The following is a 25,079-nucleotide window of genomic DNA, read 5'->3' as shown; positions in this document are numbered from 1 at the left end:
TTATTAGAGCATTCCATGTACACAACTACCCGCGAGTACCCATCAATAGCTGCATGTACTACAAGACGCCACCTGTATTAAAAAATAAAATGACGATATTCTGCATTTTTGTTAATTTTTAATCTCGTATTTTTTTCGGTACGGTAGTGTACTGTACATACCTTATTAGTTTGTGGTTGCCATCTATATGCCACAGACTATTGGGACCTATTTCCCAAGAATGAAAAAAAATTGGAATACTATTCAGTATTCTAAAACCATTACATGACGTATAAATAGGGCAAAATAATTAATTTTTGGAATGACTTGATTCTTCATGAAATGGTAGGTAATTGATGTAACACTGTGACAAAGCAACAACCAGAACATCGTAAGTACTTCACTGAAAAAGACTGAGCTCTTTTTACCTGGTACACTGTACGTCACACGTGGGATTTGTTCATTCCACCTAATGATGGCGCCTATGGGGTCCAATATCCTTAGAACTTCTGCTATATCATCTCTTGATGACCTTAAACCTCTACTTCTTAGTTGCCCTTCTATCATTCGTATTCCTATACCGGGTGCTGTTTCTTGGAGTTCCATTATAAACCCTTTCAATTCTGGTTTGGTAATTTTTCGTCCGTTGTCAGATCTCGTTTCCATATTGAACTTTACACGCCTTCTCCAAATGGTTGCTAGGGAAACGCCTTATAAGGAAATAAAATGCAGGTTTTAATCACAGTTCACAGTTCACAGAGCCATGTGCATAGAAGGTCCCGCGCTTCGCAATACCTCAACCCCAACAGGCTATATTTCTAAATTATTTCGATCAGCTGAGGTTACTTGGAGTAATGGTTATATACCTTATACCTCGGTGGATATGAGATTGATCAACTCGAGACGAAGCCGTTGTGTGAATATGAAAGAAAAAAACCGCCAGTGAACAAAAGAAACTGACACAATGATGATATAATTAATTAAGGTTTACCTAAAGATTTTGCTATGTCTGTCCATCTGAGTCCATAATAACGCATCGCTTCCAGCTGCTCTTTACTTATCAAATAGGCAGGCCTTCCAACTACACCGCTTTCTCGTGTTGGGACTCGATACGATTGCTCTTCCATCAAGAATGTAGCAACGCTGGTAAGCCGATGTACCATAACTCCAACCTTTTCTTCTAGGCCGGACAGATTGTCAATAAGAGTAGTAAAAAGTTGATCCGAACATGCCTGTTGCGTCACTAAAAACCACTGTATCTTCTTTAGATGCAAAACTGCTGCATCAAGGCCGATGCTGTACCGCGATAACTGCTCTGGTTGTACGTTAGGATTTCCTATGTCTGTTGCGGCTTGTAAATATCGTCGATGCACTTCGCGTACAAAAGCTTCGATAGTTGTTACATCGTAGCAGGAACCTATGATAGTAATAAATCAGTCAGTTCCAATTTTAGCATTATCCTATGACAAAAATTTTGTTAAACCAAATTTTGTTACCTTTGTTTGATATCAAGGTCATGTAAAACAAAAAGAAGGCGGAAGGTAGATAAATGTTTTTCATTTTGTGCAATGGATTCCTTGCGTCAGAAATTCATGCACTGCTTTACCTCTTGGAAATAATATGAGTCAGCATTGACATTAAAAATTGATTGACGCTGTCTATCATAAGTCAGCATACAATTGTTTTTGAAATCCAAAACCGATGAATCGCACAATACCTTTATTTCCGGTAGGTTGTTGTTTTTTGTTTGTAGAGCGTGATATACGATATTTTGAAATATACCAGGAAACCACTGCGGCTCTTTACATCGCAAACTCATGCGGTTATATTAACGCTTCGTTCGGTTGGAAAGCAGCATGGACGACGCAGAAGACACGTTCAACGGTCTACGAATGACGTTAGAGGATATGAGTAGAGAGTTAGAGGAAGAAGAAAATGCCGGTCAAATTGGCAACATAGGGGCACTTTTCAGTCCACGAAACCGTGGTTTATCGAGTGGACCACGAAGAAACCAACGAAGAGGCAATCATCCTTCTAGGATCTTTGTCTTTTTGTGATCAAGGAATCCAAATGATGTAGGGACTTCTGATTGTCCATCGAAAAAAATTAAATTCCCTTCATCGTATACGCATGAAGAAATGATGGTCCTTTTAAAGAGGGAATTTACAGCTATGGGAACTTCTCCAATGCAAGTAATTTTTCATATTCAAAACTTGTATATGTTCTCAATATGCTCATGTAATCATACATTTATGCATCAACAATGTCTGTGAATTGATGCAGATCACATTCTTTGAGGGTAGTTTACTCGCAGGATAGTTAACCTAAAAAGTAAGCTTAAAAATGAAAGCGTTTTCACAAGTTAAATGTTACTCCGCGCTCACTATCAATATGATAACAACAAGCGCGAAAATGGCGGGAGAAGCTTTTCTCGAATTCTCGTGGCACTTTTCCATCGCTTATGTGTAAATAGAAAATGGCCGGATAAAGTTTCTTAGTAAAGTTTATATATAATATGAGCAACGACTGCCAGGAATAGTCAAAATCCATTACAACTAATAAATGCGCAATGAAAGAAAGAAGAAGAAGCATATGATTGAAGCATGACCTTTAAGGTCGACATTTTCACAGCTCATTTGTTCTTCTCTGTCATTGGTTAAGAACTCACATCTATCGTTTCCGCTTTTCAATGATTTTTCAGGCATTTTGATGTCAAAATTTACAACAACAAAATCGTACGAAAACGCACCCTCACTTTCCAGCATTTTGCTAATTTTCCAAACTTTTGGATACCCCTTAGTAGAGTTCATAATTTAAACCATGTCTTGTTAAAAGCTTGCCACACTGTTTGTTTTTTTTTTTGTTTTTTTTTTTTCATTTTGTTTTATAGGACTGTGTTCTACAAATCCGGCAGCAATGGGAACCATGCTCTCCATCGCATTGGAGAAAATCTTGACGCCAAAATGATCGTAACACATTTTAAATATGCTGCCACGAAAGTATACATTGGTGTGCAATCGGCTTCGCCACCAACGGTCACAATCACACATGATCCTATACCCACTACAGATGCAACATTTGTTGCACCAGCTCCTACACTAACTTTCACACCGACAAATACAGCATCAGAATCTTTCACCATTAGCGCTACCTCTGCCTCGGCATTTACCGCTAACCCTATCTCCGCATCTGCTGCCGCTGCCGGTGTGACTCCAGCTGTATCCCGCATCACGCTCACGGATTCGGATGACGAGTTAATATCCATTAACGCATTTTCTTCCACACCACGTCCACAATATTCTGATGATGAAGATACAGTAGGTAAGAGGCCATCAGTTAATATGTTGGAGGAAAAGGGTTTATATATGTTTCATAAAGCTAGAAACTGAAATTGACTTCAGAAGCTCGCCCTGTGTAAATTAGTAATTCTGAGTTGATAATTTTGAAAGCGTTTGAGAAATTTTAATTATAGATTTGTGTGTTTTATTATAGGAGAGGTAATTCAACCTGGAAACCAACGGTCTTCCTTCTCTACAGGTACACGGCTACAATTAAGATGTTAGCGAAATTCGTGAAATAATAAACAATTAACCTTTTCTTGAGTTGATATATATTCAACAAGTTCTAGCAGTACATAGTTGCGATAATAATCCTTTTGAACCACCTTTTTTTCCCTTCCCAATATTTCAGGACGATATGGACCCGCGTTCCTATCACCTGGAGAACAAGGTAAATATATTTTCATAATTATCCAAGTGGTTGTGGGAAAAAGGTTTTTGCGTTATGTCTTGATGCTGCAATTTGAAATCCTTTGAAAAAAGACGTTATTTAAATAGAGTCCAGTGCATATGAAATGCTTTAGAAATCCTGCGTTTTTTCAATATTTATCATTATTTGTTTTAATACATTTTCGAGTTAACACAAGAAACTGAGCTACTCTAACTTTTCTTATGATTTGAAATTTTATAGTTGGCACAATACGTGAAGACTGTAGTGATAGAGGGCTGTACTGTAGAGGTAAATAGAGGATATTACATGGGCGCGCGGAGATACGAAATTTATCTTCGAAGGTTTATTCTGTTTATTATATAATTATCCATAAAATCAACTTAATAAGTTTTTTATTATTATAAAATGTTTTTATTTATAAATCAATAGCTTAAATACACATAATAACGAGATTTTTCACATGTGAAATTATCAGTTTTTCGAACAGGAGAAATATAGGTATTTTATGGATGATTATATGATAAATGTGTTCATTTCATAGATACTGAGATTTACGCACGGAAATTTTTTTTTTTTTTTTTTTTTTTTTTTTTTTTTTTGAGTTTATGCTATGCTATATTTACTATGTAGTCAAAATTAGTAAAATTTAGTGAAAATTAGTTTTACTAATGTTTCACGGTTATATTGTTTGCACTATAATAGGACGTTTAGTAAAATCGTTTGAATATTCAATATGAAAGATTGAGGTTATATTTAATGGACATTGATTTTATCTTATAGGACTGCTATTTTCACAACAGTTGCAATGCATTGCCCTAGCAAGAAACGTAATTGGGTACGCTGGGCCAATGTTTCTTAGTCACACGTTTAACAGTGTAAGTATTGTATATTTTTATCCAACTCAAATGAATAATAATATTATAAGCTTAGTATTCAATTAATTAGAGATTGACATCATTATTAATCAAATATTGATCATAATTTTTCAAACAGCTTTGCCACCTCATCCACCACAGCTTGCAGCCTGCAGTAATCATCCTTCTGAATGACTGTGGCAGACTAACTGCACTGGAGGAGAAAGTGTTAAGGTAAATAAATATCATCAACCTCATCTTAACCTGGACCTTTATTACTATCCAATAACTCTTTATGAAAAGTGATAAATATCCTCCATTTTGATAATAACAATGACCGCTATCATGTCATTATCGTTTTGTTTCACATTTAACTTAGTGAGCACTCTAAGCAATTAGTGGATGTAGCGCTATATAAACAAGTATAATTATTATTATTATGATGTCTACTGGAAGGACTTTTCTGAATAAGACTTCATGTAATATTATGTGTCACTATCATGCAATATCCTATATGACAAAGTGGAAAAAAGCTAGTAATGGGATCACATTGCTTGTTCGCCTCTACTTTAAAAATACCTTTAATACAGCAAAAATCCTTACGACCCCAAAATTATGATATATATAGAATATATGATATGATATATATCATGAGTATATTACATGGGCGTGTGAGATACGAAATTTATCTTCAAGTGTTGAAAAGATCTCTCATGAGTGAGCGCAGCAAAAGAGAGAGAGATTTTCAACAAAAGAATATAAATTTTGTATCTCTAAGCACCCATGTAATATTCTGTTTATAATATATTTATCCATAAAATCAACTTAATGAGCTTTTTATTATTATAACTAACTAAATAATAGCTTAAATACACATGATAACGAGATTTTCACATGTGAAGTTATCAGTTTTTCGAAAAGGAGAAATAAAGGTATTTTATGGATAATCATATGATAATGATTAATGTGTTCTTTCCATTTGCTTAGAAATCTTCAGCAGTGGTACTCCCAAAAGAAATATCCAAAAATCCTCTTTTGGATATCTGCAAAAAATGTAGAAGATCACGACAGACAAGGTATACAAACTGCTAGAAAGAACGATATGGTTATTTTTACCCTAAATTTTTTTGACATATTTTTCATATTTTTTCTGAACTTTAGCTTTGAAAGTCTTCAGATGCCACACCTTCACGTTTCCACAAGTGTTGGTAGCTAGTGCATCTTTAAGATTGCAATCAACCCCAACTCTTGTTGAACGTTTCTCAGGTATTTGAATTTTTTGGAATAATTTTTAGCTTGGAGTCAATGCTATTTATACTTGTCAAAATGCATTTGATGCCATTGCTATGCTTCAGTATTGTGACAGTTTGCTAACCATTATTTAATTGCCACTAATTTTGGAACAGTGATGTAAGGCCAAATTGTATATATCTTACAATTGCACAAGCTGATCCTAATGATTCTGACTTGAACAACGCAAATCATGAAAACGTAAATCATCCTTTGAAGGATGTATTAGCATAAAAATGTAAAATTGATCTCAGAACAATTTTTTTTGTAGGAATCAGCAACCCCCCCCCCCCCCCCCCTCTCAAGGCCAAATGGCGTTAAAATTCATACGTAAACGAAAGCATGAAAATTATACGAATCATTCAACAATGTATTCATGCAAATTGATTTTCAAAAGAAAGCTAAAAGTTGACAAATAACTCTTCTTAAAACAAACATACGACATTATTTACAGAATGGAAGAGAACTAAAGGACAAGTTCGGGAAGGAATCGGTAAGTAAATAACAACTTACGTGGTGGAGGTGAACAAAAACAATTGCTAATTACTTTATTAGTGTTAATACCTTTGCGGCCTGAAGGGGAGAGTGTCCCGATCACCACTAGGAACCTTAGGCTACTAGAAGTGAGACGGGCATTTGGCGTGGATGGCCTCGAAGTGTTAATACTTTTGCGGCCTGAAGGGGAGAGTGTCCCGATCACCACTAGGAACCTTGGGCTACTAGAAGTGAGACGGGCATTTGGGGGCATTTGGCGTGAATGGCCTCAAAGTGTTAATACTTTTGCGGCCTGAAGGGGAGAATGTCCCGATCACCACTAGGAACCTTGGGCTACTAGAAGTGAGACGGGCATTTGGCGTGGATGGCCTCGAAGTGTTAATACTTTTGCGGCCTGAAGGGGAGAGTGTCCCGATCACCACTAGAAACCTTGGGCTACTAGAAGTGAGACGGGCATTTGGCGTGGATGGCCTCGAAGTGTTAATACTTTTGCGGCCTGAAGGGGAGAATGTCCCGATCACCACTAGGAACCTTGGGCTACTAGAAGTGAGACGGGCATTTGGAGTGGATGGCCTCGAAGTGTTAATACCGTTGCGGCCTGAAGGGGAGAGTGTCCCGATCTCCACTAGGACCTCTATAAAAATAGCCTTTGTTTCTTATCCAATTTGTTTCTTGCTTACCAATGATACTACCCGCCCACTTTCTTTTTAGGTATTCTTCAACGGCACAATTCCCCACACTAGTACGGGCGAGGATTCGACTCTCGTCGATGAAGGTACTTAATTGATTCTTTCTTTGTACTATGAGTTCTTTAGAAAGCACATCAATAACTAGAAAAAATACTGATGCGAAAGGAAGCAACGTGAGAAGTTGCGAGTGGATTTTGCTATTCGTCTTGTGTACGTGTGGTTTTATTTGTTTGTTTGTTGATGTTGTTGTTTTGGTTTGTTTGTTTGTTTGTTTTGTTTGTTTGGTTTTTTTTTGGAGGGTAAAATCCCTTTTTCGAATTTTATGTAAAATGTTTTTGTTTTAAGGACCCGAATTTCTTTGTTCATAGGAATACACGGAAAAGAAAGGGAGCAGCAAGAGAAACAAGGGCAGAATGGGCAAGAGAAACAAGGGCAGAATGGGCAAGAGCAAGGGCAGAATGGGCAAGAGAAACAAGGGCAGAATGGGCAAGAGCAAGAACAGCATGGGCAAGAGCAAGAACAGCATGGGCAAGAGCAAGAACAGCATGGGCAAGAGCAAGAGCAGCATGGGGAAGAACAAAGGCAGAATGGGCAAGAGCAAGGGCAGCATGGGGAAGAACAAAGGCAGAATGGGCAAGAGCAAGAGCAGCATGGGGAAGAACAAAGGCAGAACGAGAAAGAGCAATTAAAGAGGGAAAAAAGAAAGAGAAGAAGAATGCGCGCTAAGGAGAACAAGAAGCAAAAGCATAGTTAAGGGTGCTTTTTATTACTATAAAAAGCTTTTATTTATAAACTATAGCTTAAATATGTTATTTTCGCATGTGAAAATTTCGGTTTTTCGAAAAGGAGAAATATAGGTATTTTATGGATGATTCAATCATATGATATGATATAAGTCATATGAAATAATAAGAGTATTAATTTCACCGAGAAAAAAAAATGGTCGGCGCTCGTTGACTGATTTTCATTTATTCCTTCATTCATATTGTTTTTAATGTTGCTGGTAATAACTTGCAGTGTACTTTATACAAGCTTTCATATTTTGAATGAGTTTTTGAACTCTTGGAGTATATGGCCGCTGCATAGTTTTAAATTTCATTAAAAGAAAGAAGAACGAATGAGATTTTTGTATTTAATGCAAGAAAGATTTCCACCATACCTTTGTTTTATTAATAAGTGGAAATGTGGGAAACTTATTACAAAATAAATTTGCTAAGCAATTGTTAAATCGACCCTCTGTTTATTACTGGCTCAACGTTATTTTTAGATAAGAAGTGGAGAAAGTGAACTCAGTACCCTTATCCTTAAGTTGGACAAGGTAGTAGGACATGTTTAACGAATCGAAGTGTCTTTTCTACGGTCGGTCCTCCTATTGAAGAATGGCGTCGGCAAATAATCCAAACTAAAGTGCATGGAGCGCAGCGAAAAAAAGATATTAAAAATGTGCGGCAAAAGTTTGAAATAACGGTTTCAAGCGCGCGCTTGAAAATCCCTTTAATTTCCTTTCCATAAAAAATCCCTTTCATTTCCTTTCCACAAAAAATCCCTTTCAATTATACTTTATGCAACAAAAAATCCCTCAAAGACTTAATACGCAACAAAAAATCCCTCAAACACTTAATACGCAACAAAAAATCCCTCAAACACTTAATACTCAACAAAAAATCCCTCAAACACTTAATACGCAACAAAAAAATCCCTCAAACACTTAATACGCAACAAAATAACCCTCAAACACTTAATACGCAACAAAAAATCCCTCAAACACTTAATACGCAACACAAAATCCCTCAAACACTTAATACGCAACACAAAATCCCTCAAACACTTAATACGCAACACAAAATCCCGCAAACACTTAATACGCAACACAAAATCCCTCAAACACTCTATACGCAACAAAAAATCCCTCAAACACTTAATACGCAACAAAAAATCCCTCAAACACTTAATACGCAACAAAAAATCCCTCAAACACTTAATACGCAACAAAAAATCCCTCAAACACTTAATACGCAACAAAAAATCCCTCAAACACTTAAAAGCAACAAAAAATCCCTCAAATACTTAATACGCAACACAAAATCCCTCAAATACTTAATACGCATCAAAAAATCCCTTTCATTTCCTTTCCACAAAAAAATCCCTTCATTTACTTTACATAACACAATCTCTTTCATTTACTTTACATAAAATTACTGAATGTGTAAAACTGAAATGCAATTCGATATCCGACATCGTTATTATTAAATGTCAGACCCCGAGAATTAGTGTCAGACCACGAGAATGGAATACCGGACTTGGATAATAAAGTCAGACCACGAGAATGGAATACCGGACTTGGATAATAAAGTTCAGACCCCGAGAATGGAAAACCGGATATGGATAATAAAGTTCAGACCACGCGAACGGAATACCCGATATCGATAATAGAGTCAGACCTCGATAATGCAATACCCGACATCGATAATTGAATAACCGATATCGATAATAGCCCATCCGAATTTTGAACGGTTTCGTACGCCATACGCGTGGGTAATACCCGCTGCGGACGCATACATTTAGAGGGGCCTGAAACGCAGGTAATACCCGTGAAATTCGATTCTTAGTAACTTGGATTTCGCGAGTCCCCCATACTGCTGCTAAATAAAACATTCAAAAGGTGTACACGTTTGAATAAATGTGATGTGAGAAAAATTAAGTGTTCGGAAGTACTGAAAGAAAGATACACAAAAAATGTTCTAAAGTGCCCCCTCCCAAATAACGGTACAAGCTCCAGATACCAGCACATTGGGCAACCCATACACGTTCCAGAAGTGTATGGTTTGTTTAAGAATTAAACAGGGGCGTGCGGTATTAGCGTGAAATCGCGTTCCTTTTTTAATTTCAATTTGAATTTATTTCGAATCTTTTTCAAATTTGCTTTGAACGCGGAATAGTACTTCTCATGAACCATTTTTTAATTATCGTGAGCTGTACGGAGAATGAGCTCGGCTGATAATATACATGAAGCTGTCATGAAGTGGCTTATCGTGAATAAAAATCATAATTTCTGATGAACAATATTTAAAATGACACTATGAGCTCCAATATTTTGTTTATTTTTATTTTTTCGTCTTTGGTTAAAAAATGTAAGTCAATAACAGTCAGTTTATAATATGGATTATTATCATCGATTGTAAAGCGCCTAGAACAATTATTGATATAGACGCTATACAAATAAAGCTTATTACTATGATATTATTATTATAGATTATCATGATTAGATATTACAGCCGGATTATGTTACGAGTGAAAGCGAAAATACAGCTAGCTTCACAAGTAAAATTGTCTGGCTGTAAGCAGTGTTGATAAATTATTCATTGTACGCGACGAAATAAATGAGAAAGAGTGCATGAATAACAACGATTTTTATTGCACTCAAGCAGACTTGAAAGTTAGGACCTCAAGGAGATCAACAAAAACAAACTTACTCAAAAGAAGAAAAAAAGACGTTAAGAACATTCGTGTATTATCACTCTGTAATTCCTCTATGAAAATGTTCGTAAAACACGGGAAATGAGTGTGTGGTATGGCATGTGCAAGGTAACGTAAGTAGGCGCCCCTATATGCAAGGTAACGTAAGTAGGCGCCCCTATATGCAAGGTAACGTAAGTAGGCGCCCCTATATGCAAGGTAACGTTAGTAGGCGCCCCTATATGCAAGGCGCCCCTATATGCAAGGTAACCTAAGTAGGCGCCCCTAGATTACAATAATGAATCAATTTCTCTTGAAACTTTTACATTGATACCACTTAATCCTGTAGATCACTACGGTGTTTGTTTCATGGCAGTAAAGTTAATTTTTCGAATTTGGTTTTCAACATTTCTCTGATATATTTACGTGACTGGTTTATGAAGTTTATGTCTGTAATGGCGCTTTCGGCTTATATTTGATAAAAGAGATCCTTGTAAATGAATCATGTAATACAACCAGCACTAGTAGTCAATAGATGTTTATAAACCCCTGCATTAATACATGATTGCTGCGAGATTTAACGTGCTTTTAATTCAGGCTATTGCGCTAATGAATGTCCAAAAACCGTTATTGAATATGTGGTTTTGTCTATTGATTGTACAAAGACGCTAATGAAACTTCGAAAACGCTAATGAACCTGCACAAACATATTCATGATTGTCCAATGTTATGCTAAATTCCTTAATGAAAGTTCCATCGCGCTCTTGAAACTCCGTTCGCGTTATTGTGTGCCTCTTCGCGCTAATGATAATGCTTTTTCGCTTGAATGAATATTCCTTTGCGGTTAATGAACAGCAAAAGGTGTAATATAAATAAACAAATGCTTGGAAAGATAGAGAAACACTTGGGTAAATTGTCGACTAAGCACAAAAATTTCTGGTTTGACTAGTTGGCAGACTAATTTGTTAAAGTTGACTACTAATGGAACGAACGGATTGATGTCATCAAGCTAATACCTTCTAATGTCCTCTGCAAAATGATTGAAAACCTAATCAGAATGGAATTCTATAATATTTTTTAATACATTATTATATTTCATTTATCCTTGTAACAATAGAGCTCTGGAAAGCCAAAGCTCGACATCAATGAACCTTGAAAAATCCTTATTGATGCTCTTAAATATTGGCATTGCTGATATATTTACTGTTTGCCAAAGTGGCAGTAACTTTGTATTGAAACTATTGTTATATTGGTGAGAAAGGTATAGCAGTTTACAGCAAGATATAACTAGCTAAAAACTAGTGTGAGCTGCGTCGGTGTTTCTAATGAAACAGTAATGATGAAAAGGTAAATTATACACCGTGAAAAGATGAAAAAACTTACTGACGTTTCGGACGCTAGTCCTTCGTCGGAGTAAAAGAGCAGTCTTTTACTCCGACGAAGGACTGGCGTCCGAAACGTCAGTAAGTTGTTTCATCTTTTCACGGTGTATAATTTACCTTTTCATCATTACAGTTTACAGCAAGTTAATTGATAATGCTAAGCTAATTGTCTTATCATCCAATCAGCATCGGCCTCAAACAGAGACCTTACGGCAAACTGATAAGCATTTGACATTTGGTATTGTTTACGACAGAACAATCCTACGTGGGGCTTTTAATTAGATACCGCCGCGGTTTAACAAAGAATATTTTAACGCATAAGAATATAAGAATTGTAAAGTAATACGTAGGCGTTGTTAATCTCTTTTCATTCTCTAGGGACGTAAAGGCTTTATTTTGATGGAGCTTGTAAAAAAAGATTTTCACGAAAATGATTTTTGTCAATGATGTGTCTCTGCAACACCTAATATTAAAAGCCAATAAAAACTGAACGTTATCCTGAGAAGTCTACGTCTGAAGTCATTTTTATTCTACTTGCATATATGATGCTGCACAACTTGTTTGTGAGAGAGGTATGACAATTTATTAATTAAATACTTTAGGGCTTTACCAATAAATGATCGTCAACGATGTGTCTCTGAAACACCTTCCAATTAGGGCAAGTAATAAATAAACTTAGGAAATATGCTTTCTCAATTATTTCGAACTCATAACTTGGTGCTTGGTATTTAAAAGCTGCATTAACAGTACACGTGTTTGTGAGAGAAGTATGACACTTTATTGAATACCTTTAGGGCATTAGCAATAATTGTTTGTAATAGAGCGCTGTCAATCAAAGGTATAAAACCATTACTTCATTTCCAAATGCAACCAAAATTCTACGGGGTTTTATAGTTTTCAAAGGTTTAGCCGATTTCAATAAATGCATCCCTCCTTCTAAGTAATAGAACCAAATAATCCAGAATGTATATCTAGCAATTATTCGAATGCCATTTGGCATAATTCAATTTCTGGCCACCAACAAAGAAAGGTGTTGGTTTGGAAGGTATGGCCCCAGGGAAGGAACTATGAGCCTCTATTGGTCGCATAATTAAATGAGCGTTAGAATTAAATACTTATTGTCAGCGACTGCTTTAATGCGAGGTAGATTTAAGTGGATGGCTTGAGTTTTACAGTGACGCAAAAAAAGTATGAGACGTTTCATTGAAGAGTTTACAGTAAGTCATTGATCCTTTAGAGATCCTTTAAAGAGCAGACACTTGTTGCATAAAGACTAAAGACAAAACTGTCTTGTTGAAGACTTCAAAGCTAGATATTCGACAAAATATTTACTGAGCAAGTCGCAGTGACTATGGCTTCTGGTCGAACGCGAGTTAAACAGGAAACAGCGAGAACACAAATGGAGTTGACAAAGATTGGTTTGCGTGGCAAAGCAAACGATCCAATTTCTCTACCTCTGTCGTCAAGCTCGTCTCGGGGGGTATTCAATATGATGGAGACGTCTAGCCTTGAAAACACAGAGCAAGACAGTCACGAGTACGAAGACGTCAAACTTTGCAACCCTGGTTTTAACATCCTGCATAAGAACAACAACACTATCTACCCCAAGCACAGAAATCTTCCAGCTCATATCGTAAAAAAGAAACCAAATACATCTACAGAATGTCGGGAAGATTCCAACAAAGAGTCGTGGGCTCTCAAGATTATTCTTGGTGTAATTCTCCTAGTTTCGTTCACATCTTTAATTTTGGTGGTTTTAAATGTGATAGGAATCATTGGCCCAAAGTACGTCTGCAATAGCGATCTTGGTAAGCCTAGATTTTTAGTATGTTATCGCAGATCCTTGACTTTTGTAAGCTATTCTGACATACTTTGTAAAGTGGTTTCACCACCACATCGATCCTGTTTGAATCTGTTACGATCAAAACCTGTTTCAACACTTGTCTTTTGAAAGAATCTTGTTCATTAACTAAAGCGAATCTTTAAGGAAAAGTTGTCGTTTTTTACTCCAGTATGCTAACGTCTTCATGCTTTGAGAGAGATTTTCTAAATGTATCTTATTATCTGCCAAATTTGTCTATCACAAACACCACTGGTGATCCTTGATTCGTGGTTTTCCGCTCTCTGCAGGATGGAAATTTTGCTTAGAGGGCGGAAATGGGTTTATGTCATACAGGTCAATATAATCACACACACTATGTAAAGGTATCAGTATCTGTTAAGTCAATGAGAAAAATAATTGAGCACAATCGATACAAGGCGAAATAGATCGACGATTACACGATCTAGTCAACCAGTAATTCCCAGCCAGTGCAAACCATAGGCTATCTTCTGCAAAAAATTGCACAGTCATATCGCTCAAGAAATTGCAAGAATCGGTCTATTAGTGGGAAGGGAAATGTAAAGATGTTACTTAGCCGTTGACGGAACGAATGAGGTTCAATAGGCACTTAGTTGTTGCGCAGGGGAATTGGGTATTGCCCGTTTGGGTAAACTGCTTTTGTAAACCTTGATAAACTGATTTTAGAAGGAGTGACCACTATCTCAAGCTCCATCCCCCCACCCCTAAATCGAGCTGTGCTGACCTGGTTTGTCAAAATGGTGCCCTGCAACAGGTTTATGACAAGAGCTTAGTTTACTCCACTAGTTTAATTTCTCAGTATGTTCTCTCTATATTACATTTATAATTTCTTTAAATAGGTCATTGATCGGAATTTCGTGAAAGGTGCACAAAATAGTGAGATATCAGGAATTGTTATATTTTTCTAGAGAATGCAAAACAAGGTAAAGACGATCTTCAGCCAAATGCATCTACGACATTCCTTTTGAAGAGAATAGACATGTTAGAAAAGAATATCTCATCACTTGTAAGTATATTCCTCCCCTACCGTTTGGCACACGTGTCCGTCTTACCCCCTTAATTTTGCGCCACTACGCCGACTAATTCGAGGCAATAGGCCTTTTGCAACAAACAGTCACGTGCTGATATGTGACTTTGATAGCGAATCAATTCAGCTCAAGGTCCCTTGGGGAAGGCTCTGCACTGTAAAAATGGACTGGTTGAAACGACCAATATTAATGGTTATAACCATTTAAAATTGGTTGAAACTACCAATAATAATTGGTTATTTTTGGTCGGTGAAAGCATACCAAAATCAAATGGTTGAAACTACCAATATTAATGGTCATAACCATTTCAAATTGGTTGAAACTACCAATGATAATTGGTTAGTTTTTGACCAGTGCAAATGTGAAAAACTATACCAAAATAAAATGGTTATAATAACCAATTGTTAATGGTATACTCATAAATACCCATTTTTATTGGTTAATATAACTATTTCACTAAATTGGTCGGAACTACCATTGATGATTGGTTAGTTTTTGACCAGTGTTAAAGTAACCAATTGAGAATGGTATACTTATAAATACCCATTGTTATTGGTTGATTTAACCAATAATAAAATGGTTGATATTTTTACGGCAAGTCCAACAGGTCAAAAGAACCAAAAGGAAATTGGTTAAAACATATTTTTTGACTTATTTAATTAATTTTTCATAATCAAGATTTGTTATATCAATTTTCTACGTCAGCGTTCCGTGACTTCACATGTTGAATAAGTTAATTGGTAATTTTCATGTTCGATAACCAAACGACTTATCATAAGAGAGATGTTCTAAATATAATGAGTGGTTATCGTTTTCTTTATGTCAACAGTGAAGCATTGTAATTCTTCTGATTCGCTCTGAAAAGAGACTCGCGGGAATTAGCGTGAACCTTGAACTTTTGAAAGTTGATATGTTTACCTTCTGTTGTACTTATGTCAACAGGAAGCATTTCTTGGGTTCTGATTCGTCGTTTTTGTGATTAACCTGGAATCAAAACCACGATAGCAAACAATCTCGGTCTCTTTCTTTCCAAGTCTCGGACGAGTTAACAGCAAGAGTTTAGGAAATAAGTTTGTTTTCAATATAGCGTTTCTAAATAGGAAAAGCTAACTAAAGAAGATGTTCTAGAGTACTAGTTTCCTATTACAGGATCGAACCTCAAGTCTTCAGTGACGCATCAAAACTAAGGTAAATAACGTTAGAACCATTCCTGATTAGTGAATACAATGTATATCAGAACAAGCCATGTGCTATTCATGGTCTCCTCATCATTGATGGTCATGATTCAAAAGAGGTTAAACTATTTAATTGTGTTACAGGAAACCAAGATGACGGAGAGAACCTCGTTGGCTTCGAGATGCTTGATAGCAACGAAATGGCCCTCACGAATGATTCCGGTTCTCAAGACGCAAAAGAAGTTCATTTGTGTATGGCTGGAGCCGAGACACTGACAAGGTAATAAGCTTATATTATAGTGTTAATACTTTAGAATAACGTCGCTACTCATCTAGAAAAATGCCTTGGCAATATTGCATATTATCACGAATGTTTCGGACCGATCTGAGTGGTCTTTTCCGCGCCTTTTTGGCAAGTCACGTGTGCAACTCATTGGCCGGCAATGCTTATGTTTATGTGTACAGCGTGCTTATACAAGGGACTTTGTTCGTATTTTATTGAAGCCAATGAACTTACATGCATGATGGCCAGTCATAAGTGCCCAGTTTACTGACCCTGAATTTTGTTCTTCACAAACTTTTGTGTGCTATAATGCACTCGCACACAAGATTAGATATTTCAAATCAGGAGCCGTTGTTATATCAAGGCAAACTGTTGCTTACATACTGTAGTAACACTTGCCTTATGGTATATGCCAAGTTGAGGCTGTTCCTTTGGGCAGCCTTACTAGGTGCTCATTTCTGATTCTTGAAATTATTTGACAGTGTGTTGAATGCAGAATAGAAACCAAAGTTTGACCTACGAACCCTAGAAAATTTATCGTTTGCAGAGGCAGCTGGCAAATAAATTCAGTGGCTTTGATACTTATTTACCTATAGACGCCAACACTGATACGGGTTTTGTATTATATATTACTAGTTTTCTTCTAATCATGTCAGCACTTTTGTTTTGGCGCATTAGCATTTGGTAACATAAGAGTTGATGTAGAAAACTAAAGATTTTTTATATTGAATAACATAAAAACATGCCATTCCCTGTAAAACAAAACTGCCGGGGTGGACCAGAAAAGGAATTATACGAAAAAAGAAAGGTTAATAACTGTATGTGGAAATGAAAAAAATTCATTACATTTCTCCAACGATTTGCAGCATAATGGTGGTATAGAAACTTATTTGTCGAAAATAATAAAATAAACCTTACGACCCGATGAATCCAGCCTCACCTCTAAAGGCGAATGATTTTCTTAAACATCAGCTATACCTAAACTTAAGATTGTTGGTTAATGTTTGAATTTGTTGCCAATATTTGCAGGATAAAAAGAATGCTGCAGGATACATAAATCATGTTCAATCAATATGCTTGCCTGGCAGCTGAAGGCTTAGTTGTCTGGAATTGCCCTCCAACAGAATCGCAAATGCCACTAAAACCGACTTTTATAGCTAGCTACTATTTTATTAATGCAAGCTGCTATAACCTAATGAACATTGTCAGTTTTGAAATTAAAGTCCTGTGATGGTTTTCAGTTAAAATTCCTAGTGGTACTGAATATAATTGTAATTTCTTTGGATAACTGCCTTTAAGAAAAGAATTTAAATAAATATTTTTTGAGTTAGCTATTTTTGGTTTGATGTATTAAGTAGTGTCAATTTAACCATTCGAAAAATGGTTATTTCTACCAATTGTTTTTAACCATTTAACAATGGTTGAAACAAAACAGTTGGTTTGATGTATTAATTATTGTCAATTTAACCATTCGAAAAATGGTTATTTCTACCAATTGTTTTTAACCATTTAACAATGATTGAAACAAAACAGTTGGTTTGATGTATTAATTATTGTCAATTTAACCATTCGAAAAATGGTTATTTCTACCAATTGTTTTTAACCATTTAACAATGATTGAAACAAAACAGTTGGTTTAATGTATTAATTATTGTCAATTTAACCATTCGAAAAATGGTTATTTCTACCAATTGTTTTTAACCATTTAACAATGGTTGAAATAACACAGTTTAACCATTCTAAATAAGCCTGAAGCGAGATGACGTTTTACCCCCGACTCTATCCACCTATGGTACAATTCTAAATAGGTCAAAATAACCTATTATGATGTGGTTGAAACTACCATAAATTGGTTATTATAACCAACTATTAATGGTGTATTTTACCACCATAAATTGGTTATTATAACCAACTATTAATGGTGTATTTTACCACCATAAATTGGTTATTATAACCAATTATTAATGATGTATTTTACCACCATAAATTGGTTATTATAACCAACTATTAATGGTGTATTTTACCACCATAAATTGGTTATTATAACCAACTATTAATGGTGTATTTTACCACCATAAATTGGTTATTATAACCAACTATTAATGGTGTATTTTACCACCATAAATTGGTTATTATAACCAACTATTAATGGTGTATTTTACCACCATAAATTGGTTATTATAACCAACTATTAATGGTGTATTTAAACACCATAAATTGGTTATTATAACCAATTATTAATGGTGTATTAAAATGGTTAAAACTACCAATTAATAAATGGTCATTACAACCATTGGCAATTGATTACCACAGATCCACTTTTCAACCATTTTTTTGTGGTAGATTCAACCAAACCATTTTTACAGTGTGCTGGAAGGCAAACAAACTTTAAACTGCTTCGTATTTGTAAAATGGAAAGTATCTCATAAGGAAAAAAAGGATATTTGAAAAGGTTTTGGATAAGACATTAGCAATCCTGCAAAAAAATCTTTAAATGAAGGAATTCCAAATTTTTTTGTTATCCAAGAACAATCACGTGTCAATCTAGTGCAAAAGGCCTATTGATCAAACTGGTTCTCCTTCTTTCCCAAGAAAAGCAGTAATATACTAATCGCTTGGCTTGCTATTTGCTGTGTATATTAGATTTTAAGTGGCAGTTAATTAAAAAATGACCACACACGGCACTGCAACATCACGTTACTTTTTCCAGTCACAAAATGTCGTTCTTGTTACGTCTAATTTGAAAAATAGATTGGTTCTGTTTTTGTTTTTCTGTTTTTTGTTTTGCCCAAGTGAATCACCAGTGTGGCTGCTATTAGCCATGCGTGTAGATTAGATTGATAAACACACACGGCACGCAACAGTTTTCCTGTTATTAGATACCTTATAAGCTTGTTACGTTACATTGAAAAGCATTCATTTTGTCTCCTAGGTTCTTCAACTTAAATTGAAATATGGAGGTAATGATGGCGGCAATGGAGGCAATGGAGGCAATGATGGCGGCAATGGAGGCAATGGTGGCAGCAATGGAGGAAATGGTGGCAGCAATGGAGGCAGTTTAGGCAATTGCGGCGGCAATGGCGACAAGGTGGGAATAAAATATTTTTTTGTTTGTCTTTTTATAAAAGGCTTGATGAAGCTTCAAATGATAAGTTAAGACTTTTGAAAAGTCTGAGAGCCGCGCATGTAAAGCAGCCTTTGCCTATGTGGAGCTCGAGGGTGATGTACAACGGCGAGTAGGTCTTCAGTGATTCTCTTTCTCGATTTTTGGCTTAAAGTGCTACTCTGACGAAAATCACTCAAACTTGGATTCAGCTGAAACTTCCTAAGAATACTCTTTAAAGGTCCAATAATCACTGTATGAAGTGTTTTCTCGATATTCAGGACGAAAGTATGGTATTTTTACGATTATTTTTTGGAGTCTGTGACGTCATACACTCACCATCGAACATCGCTCCATACATTTCTTTGTATATAAATCCTTGATTTATTTTATTCCTATGAAGCCCAAAGGGTGGCTAATGTGCTTATTTCACATTACTTGTGACTATAATTTATATTTTGGGGTGTTTGGGTATTTCTTTCTTGGCTTTACTACTGATATTTTGATCATAAACTACGAAGAAATGTATGGAGCGAAGTTCGATGTTGAGTGTATGACGTCACAGACTCCAAAAAAATACTCGTAAAAGTAACATAGTTTCGTCCTGAATGTCGAGAAAACACTTCAAACAGTGATTATTGGACCTTTAAAGAGTATTCTTAGGAAGTTTCAGCTGAATCCAAGTTTGAACGATTTTCGTCAGAGTAGCACTTTAAAGGGGCACTTGGATGAAAGCGCCCCAATTTTTTAAAGTCCGAATAATTGAAGTATTTGAGGATAATATGACTCAATTATGACTATGTAAACATAATTAGTGAAAATTTTAGCCTGGGAGTCACTTGCAGATGAGAAGTTTTGGTTTAAAAGCAAAAAGAACAATAGGGTTGAGTATAAATCACGTCATTTACTCACAATTTAGATGCTGAATAAAGTTGATAATTTTTTTCCGCCACTTTTTACTGTGAAGGAAACATGTTGCTTGGCTACTATCTGGGCCATATGGATGAGTTTAGACAAGTTTCAAGTCATTTCCAATTTTCATCGATTTTCATCCAAATTTCATCGATTTTTATCTATGGATAATAAGAAGTAAAGATAATACTTCTAATGATACTTTTTCTTTCTTCCTTCCTTCCTTCCTTTCTTATCTCTCTCTCTTTTATTTTCTAGGAGAACTCGACTTGTTCGAGTAACATAACGAACGAAGTACAAAAACTTCGCGAAAAACAAGTTCAACTCGATTCCTCTCTAACGAAACTAAAGAACAGCGACAGGACCAAAAACAAGGTCATCCAAGAAATGAGCGCCAAGTTGATTGGGCTTGCTGTGGTGGTGAATTTCTTAAGTCTAAACGATTCGATGATCAAGTCTAAAGTACACAATTTAAGTAATTCTGAAGTGGAGTTCAGAACATCTTTGGAAGCACTCAAGCAAAAGGATGCTGAAGTAGATACGTCACTAAAAAGAGCAAAAGATGTTGAAGTATTCTTGAACACAAGTGTGAGCCACCTCAAGTCTGTAATTGGGGAAATAAAAAAAAAAGTGGATAAACTAAACGCTGAATTTATGACAAAGGTACAGTAGAACCATGCTAATGCATGCTCCTAGGGTACTTGCCAAAGTGTCTGTATTAATCAACAGGATTGTCCGTATCAAGCATCGCCCCATGTAAGGGAATCCGGAATCCGAAATCCACGAAAGCCGGTATAGGCGTTGGAATCCGGAATGCAGCACTCTGTAATCCGGAATCCAGTTTATGATGGAATCCGGAATCCACCCATTTGGAATCCAGAATCCGCACCAAAAGTTTTGGAATCCGGATTCCAGACCCTTGGAATCCGTAATCCAGAGTCTCGGAATCCGGAATCCAACGCTTGGATTCCGGAATCCACCATAGTTTCGGATTCCCTTACACGGGGCGACAAGCAGGTTCATGTCGGGTACATTTGTATCACCAGGACGTGGTTGTACGAATGGTGGATAGCGCTAACCGCTGGATAAATCCTTAACCAGTAAATAAAATAATGCTTTTATCCAATACTGAAATTTATCCTTTGGATAAGGTGGATAGCCAAAGCATAGCGCTATCCACCCTTCGCACCACAACCGGGCCCAGGACAACATTGTCCGTAATTAATGCCGGGGTGTTCTTCAGTGATAACATCTATCATTCGTTTTGCAACATTTTATATATAAGACCCTAACAATTAGACCCACCGCCAGAATGGTCTACGAGTCAATAGCACATGAGGCCAAACAATAGTGACTACTAATAGGTTAAATCAAGAGAATATGAACTAAGAGAAGGAATCCCCGTGCCCCATCATGTGCACACTTTGATGCTATTTTTAGAATCTATTCTAAAAATATCATCCAATGATATCATTTATTTGATCGTTTGATTTTCTGCACGCGCATAGTACGCGCGCGCTCTACGCTGTTTGCTAACGTTTTCTTGTGCTTTTCTTATGTTCAAATGTCCAAATTTGCCCTCAAGATGACGATGTAGGTCGAAAGCTTTGGAAAATAAATGTAAAAATACTCCAGAAAGTTGAACAAATTGCTACTCAATTTCCTGTCGTATTTACCAAGCTTTCGACGTGCACATTCATATTCAGTGTAGAGTCGCGCGAAATAACGGAAAAACCCCAAAAACGAGGAAACAGTGTAGATCGCGCGCAGTAAATGCGCGTGCAGAAAAACAAATTGTTTAAAAATAGCATCAAACTGTGCACATGATGGTTACAATGCTATGTAGGGGGGATTCCTTCTCTTAGTTCATTTTCTCTTGGTTAAATCAAATACATTGGAATTAGGTAATTTATAACAATTTATTTTTGCGTTTTGAATTGGTTTTCAAAACCGCTAGTTTTCGCTACTCGTGCCGGTCTATTACTAATAGCTCTAATAACCTAATAACAACCTTTAGTAGTTCAGATAGCCAATCAGAGCGCAGGATTTGCGATAGACCACTGGTAGGTTTATACTAAAAGGATATCTGGGTAAAAAAAAGTCCTTTCTCCCATTGATTGGACTTTTTCGTACTACAGAATTAGACCAACAAGGTCTTGCGCATGAATTGATTGACAATAGTCCCCTTCACAGTTCCCTGCGCCATCTTGAAAGGTAATGGTGCCTTTGCATCGAAGCGAGACGTACGGTGAGCTTACAATGATAGAGACATTTTTAAAGCACCTTGAGCAATTATTCACATGTCTCTATCATTGCAAGCTCACCGTTCGTCTCGCTTCGATGCAAAGGCACCATTACCTTTCAAGATGGCGCAGGGAACTGTGAAGAGGTCTATTGCCCGTGAGATTTCCCTTTTCCCTCTAGTTTTCCTTATCTTTTCGGAAATTTATCATCAGGTTTTTTTTTTTTAGATTAACAGTATCAATAGAACAATCAATGGTATGCCAGGAGTAGCTGGCTCACCAGGACCCCCCGGACCCCAGGGACCAAGAGGTATCCCCGGCACACCAGGCGCTGGAAATCTAAGCCAATGTCAGCACCAACAGAAAGTGACTCTTGGCGTTAGTGGTGTAGCTACTGAATATTTTGTTAACTTCATCGAACCAATGGTAAGTATAATATGAAATATTATTGAATAATTAAAACGCGTAGTTTGAAGTCATTTAAATTTATTGTTCTTTAAGCTGTAAGAACTTAAAAAGTTGAATTGATTTCTTGAAGGACAAAATCGTGGTAGGAGCCACTTGCTCGACCATCAGAGGAGACGAAACAAACCTGTCCACTGTTACTAATTCACGAGGAGAAAAAGTGTATCTATGTACATGTAAAGGACAGTCAAATTTTGCAGGAGTCTCTGGAGATATGAAATGCTTAATAGACGTCTGGATTTGCCCAAGAGTATCTTGATTATTTCATTCGTCAACCATCTGATATATAAGGAACAGCCAGAAGAAAAGGAAAATCAATTTTTGTTAAACCTATTTTTACACTTTATTTCGACGAAGTGCTTTACTCAAAAACCTCCAAAACAAACTTGCAGACTTGCAAGATTTTCATTCAAACTTTGCAGTGGTTAAAGTTATCAAATGTGAATTTTTGCCTTTCGTATTACTAATAAAATGTAATTGTTTGAAGTCAACTTAAGGTCTAGCGTCTAGCCACATTTATGTTCTGGCGTACTTCATTTTTGGACGAATTTTTTTAGCATTTCAAAAAAACCCAAAAGCTTTACAAGGTAAACTTCCTTTACCACAGGAACCCCACCTAGTTAATCTCGATCACGGATGACGAGAACCAAAAGATATTTCCTAAAATACTCTAAGTTTAGTTGATGCTTTCTTTACTTCCTATGCTCTTAAGACCTCGTCATTGAAAAGTCGGACACTTTAACATGTTCTTAGAGGTTGATTAATGTTTTAAAGATACGTCACTATGACAACATAGTAGTACGTGCCTATGACTTATCGTAAGGTATTTGACACCTTCATTACAACGGATACGAGTACTTCCACTTTTTCATGCTCACAATAGCACATTTGCATGACTGAGAGACTCCGAAATGAAGTGTATTTTTTGTGGCTTGAAATACACAAAGAATGTTTTAGTTGATCTTTACCTGCCGTGGATGGAATCATAGTTGCGAATTGAAGGCCGTCAGCTTTGTAACGTTATTGCAACTCACAGTGAGTATATTTTTTCCTGCCTTGCTTCCAGGATGTTAATGTTGTGTGGATTGGGTCAGAGGTACCTGGAATGCAAGGAACCAAAACCTCTAGTAGACACACAACTACATGAGATACAAGAAGTAACACGTCAAGCAAGTCATGACAAAGCTAGACCCAAAACTTTGCCCGCGAATCTGAACGGCGTGCAGCTAAACTACGACTCCCTCACGATACAACCGATGAAGCTTGTTGGTGAGCAATCCTCAAGTAACGGAGGCACGAGTAGGATAGAAAAAAGGAAAGCAAAACAAGATACACGTAAGTTAAAACGAAAGGGCTGTAGAGTCAAAATTTATATTCTTATCTGCAGTGGCATATGTTTTTGAAGGTTTTTCAATGCTAAGTGTATCCTGAGGAGCTAAATTCGATAAGCTCGGGTTAGAACGATGGCTTATGAATTAACTTAGGAATTAACTATTCGGGTCATTTTTTTCTTCTTTTCACTGCCATAAAAAACGCAAAGGTTTCTTTTAAAATATATCACAATGATTATATATAATGACTTTCTATTTGAATTCAAATAAATAAAATAAATGATTTTTTAAAATATTTCTGTCGAGTGAACGAAGAAGTTACAAGGCTTTTACAAGTCTGACTTTTTTGCAAATGAAACCGGTTAAAGAAAATAAAAGACCTAAAATAAGACCTTTACCTAAGAGGTAAAGGCGTGAAGGGATTTCAGTGCTGCATGCCCCTCAAGGTAACACACAAGATCAGTTTTCGAGCGGACATATCAATACTACATAAATAAAGTGATAATGTTCATGCTGAACAATGGAAAGACGTAGACCTTGGTGGTGATGGCAAATGCCTTTTGTGTTGGTAAAGTCATAACGGCCTATATTTATGAATATGTGAAGAAAAAAACATGGGGGGAAATGACAAAGAATAAGGATTATAACAAGCCTTTTATTAAGGATATAACGGAAAAATATTCATGTGGCGTTTTCAAGTTTTGTTCATTTCTGCAAAGTTTAATCCCTAACATGATTTATGTCATCAATTGATGCAAAAGAAGGAATTCAACCCTTGTAAAAGTTGCCATAATACTGCTAGCC

At 36.4% G+C, this 25,079-nt stretch overlaps 3 protein-coding genes across 6 annotated transcripts; all 3 read left to right on the top strand.

Moving 5' to 3' along the window:
* The first annotated feature begins 1,835 nt into the window (after nt 1-1,835).
* Nucleotides 1,836-5,836, top strand: LOC148911287 (uncharacterized). The gene is made up of 9 exons (XM_089029930.1): nt 1,836-2,032; nt 2,870-3,300; nt 3,472-3,516; nt 3,670-3,708; nt 3,949-3,996; nt 4,489-4,583; nt 4,702-4,796; nt 5,550-5,638; nt 5,724-5,836. Exons 1-9 carry the CDS (start codon nt 1,836-1,838, stop codon nt 5,834-5,836), a joined length of 1,152 nt encoding a protein of 383 aa, XP_088886056.1.
* A 1,227-nt stretch (nt 5,837-7,063) lies between these two features.
* Nucleotides 7,064-7,896, top strand: LOC148911286 (uncharacterized). 2 transcript variants are annotated; one of them, XM_089029322.1, is made up of 2 exons: nt 7,064-7,122; nt 7,382-7,896. In XM_089029322.1, exons 1-2 carry the CDS (start codon nt 7,117-7,119, stop codon nt 7,760-7,762), a joined length of 387 nt encoding a protein of 128 aa, XP_088885448.1. In that variant the 5' UTR covers nt 7,064-7,116; the 3' UTR covers nt 7,763-7,896. The 2 variants fall into 2 exon arrangements, with proteins under 2 accessions (XP_088885448.1, XP_088885449.1); XM_089029323.1 differs by having other exon boundaries at nt 7,101-7,122; nt 7,405-7,896.
* A 5,104-nt stretch (nt 7,897-13,000) lies between these two features.
* On the top strand, nt 13,001-23,413 carry LOC116304797 (uncharacterized). Of its 3 annotated transcripts, XM_089029822.1 has the most exons (6): nt 13,001-13,682; nt 14,644-14,741; nt 19,154-19,309; nt 20,495-20,899; nt 22,708-22,905; nt 23,018-23,413. In XM_089029822.1, the coding sequence occupies exons 1-6, from the start codon at nt 13,226-13,228 to the stop codon at nt 23,201-23,203; spliced, it is 1,500 nt and encodes a 499-aa protein (XP_088885948.1). In that variant the 5' UTR covers nt 13,001-13,225; the 3' UTR covers nt 23,204-23,413. The 3 variants fall into 3 exon arrangements, 1 of the variants encoding a protein (XP_088885948.1); XR_016119764.1 differs by lacking the exons at nt 13,001-13,682; nt 14,644-14,741; nt 20,495-20,899; nt 22,708-22,905; nt 23,018-23,413 and adding exons at nt 15,768-15,951; nt 16,083-16,218 and having other exon boundaries at nt 19,154-19,260; XR_016119763.1 differs by lacking the exons at nt 13,001-13,682; nt 14,644-14,741; nt 19,154-19,309; ... (1 more) ...; nt 22,708-22,905; nt 23,018-23,413 and adding exons at nt 15,776-15,951; nt 16,083-16,218; nt 17,251-17,552.
* Nucleotides 23,414-25,079: the final 1,666 nt, after the last annotated feature.

Source organism: Actinia tenebrosa, unplaced genomic scaffold (genome assembly GCF_029948245.1).
Source record: "Actinia tenebrosa isolate PJP-AT-01 unplaced genomic scaffold, QUT_ActTen_1.0 PGA_scaffold14__42_contigs__length_11649687, whole genome shotgun sequence".
Taxonomy (NCBI): domain Eukaryota; kingdom Metazoa; phylum Cnidaria; class Anthozoa; order Actiniaria; family Actiniidae; genus Actinia; species Actinia tenebrosa.
This window is presented reverse-complemented; position numbering and strand designations above follow the sequence as displayed.

Coding starts and splice junctions, on each gene's coding strand:
- LOC116304797 (XM_089029822.1), top strand. CDS start 13,226: ATGGCTTCTGGTCGAACGCGAGTTAAACAGGAAACAGCGAGAACACAA. Junction 13,683..14,643: donor CGTCTGCAATAGCGATCTTG/GTAAGCCTAGAT, acceptor ATATTTTTCTAG/AGAATGCAAAACAAGGTAAA. Junction 22,906..23,017: donor TTAACTTCATCGAACCAATG/GTAAGTATAATA, acceptor GATTTCTTGAAG/GACAAAATCGTGGTAGGAGC.
- LOC148911287 (XM_089029930.1), top strand. CDS start 1,836: ATGGACGACGCAGAAGACACGTTCAACGGTCTACGAATGACGTTAGAG. Junction 4,584..4,701: donor TTAGTCACACGTTTAACAGT/GTAAGTATTGTA, acceptor TTTTTCAAACAG/CTTTGCCACCTCATCCACCA. Junction 4,797..5,549: donor CTGGAGGAGAAAGTGTTAAG/GTAAATAAATAT, acceptor CCATTTGCTTAG/AAATCTTCAGCAGTGGTACT.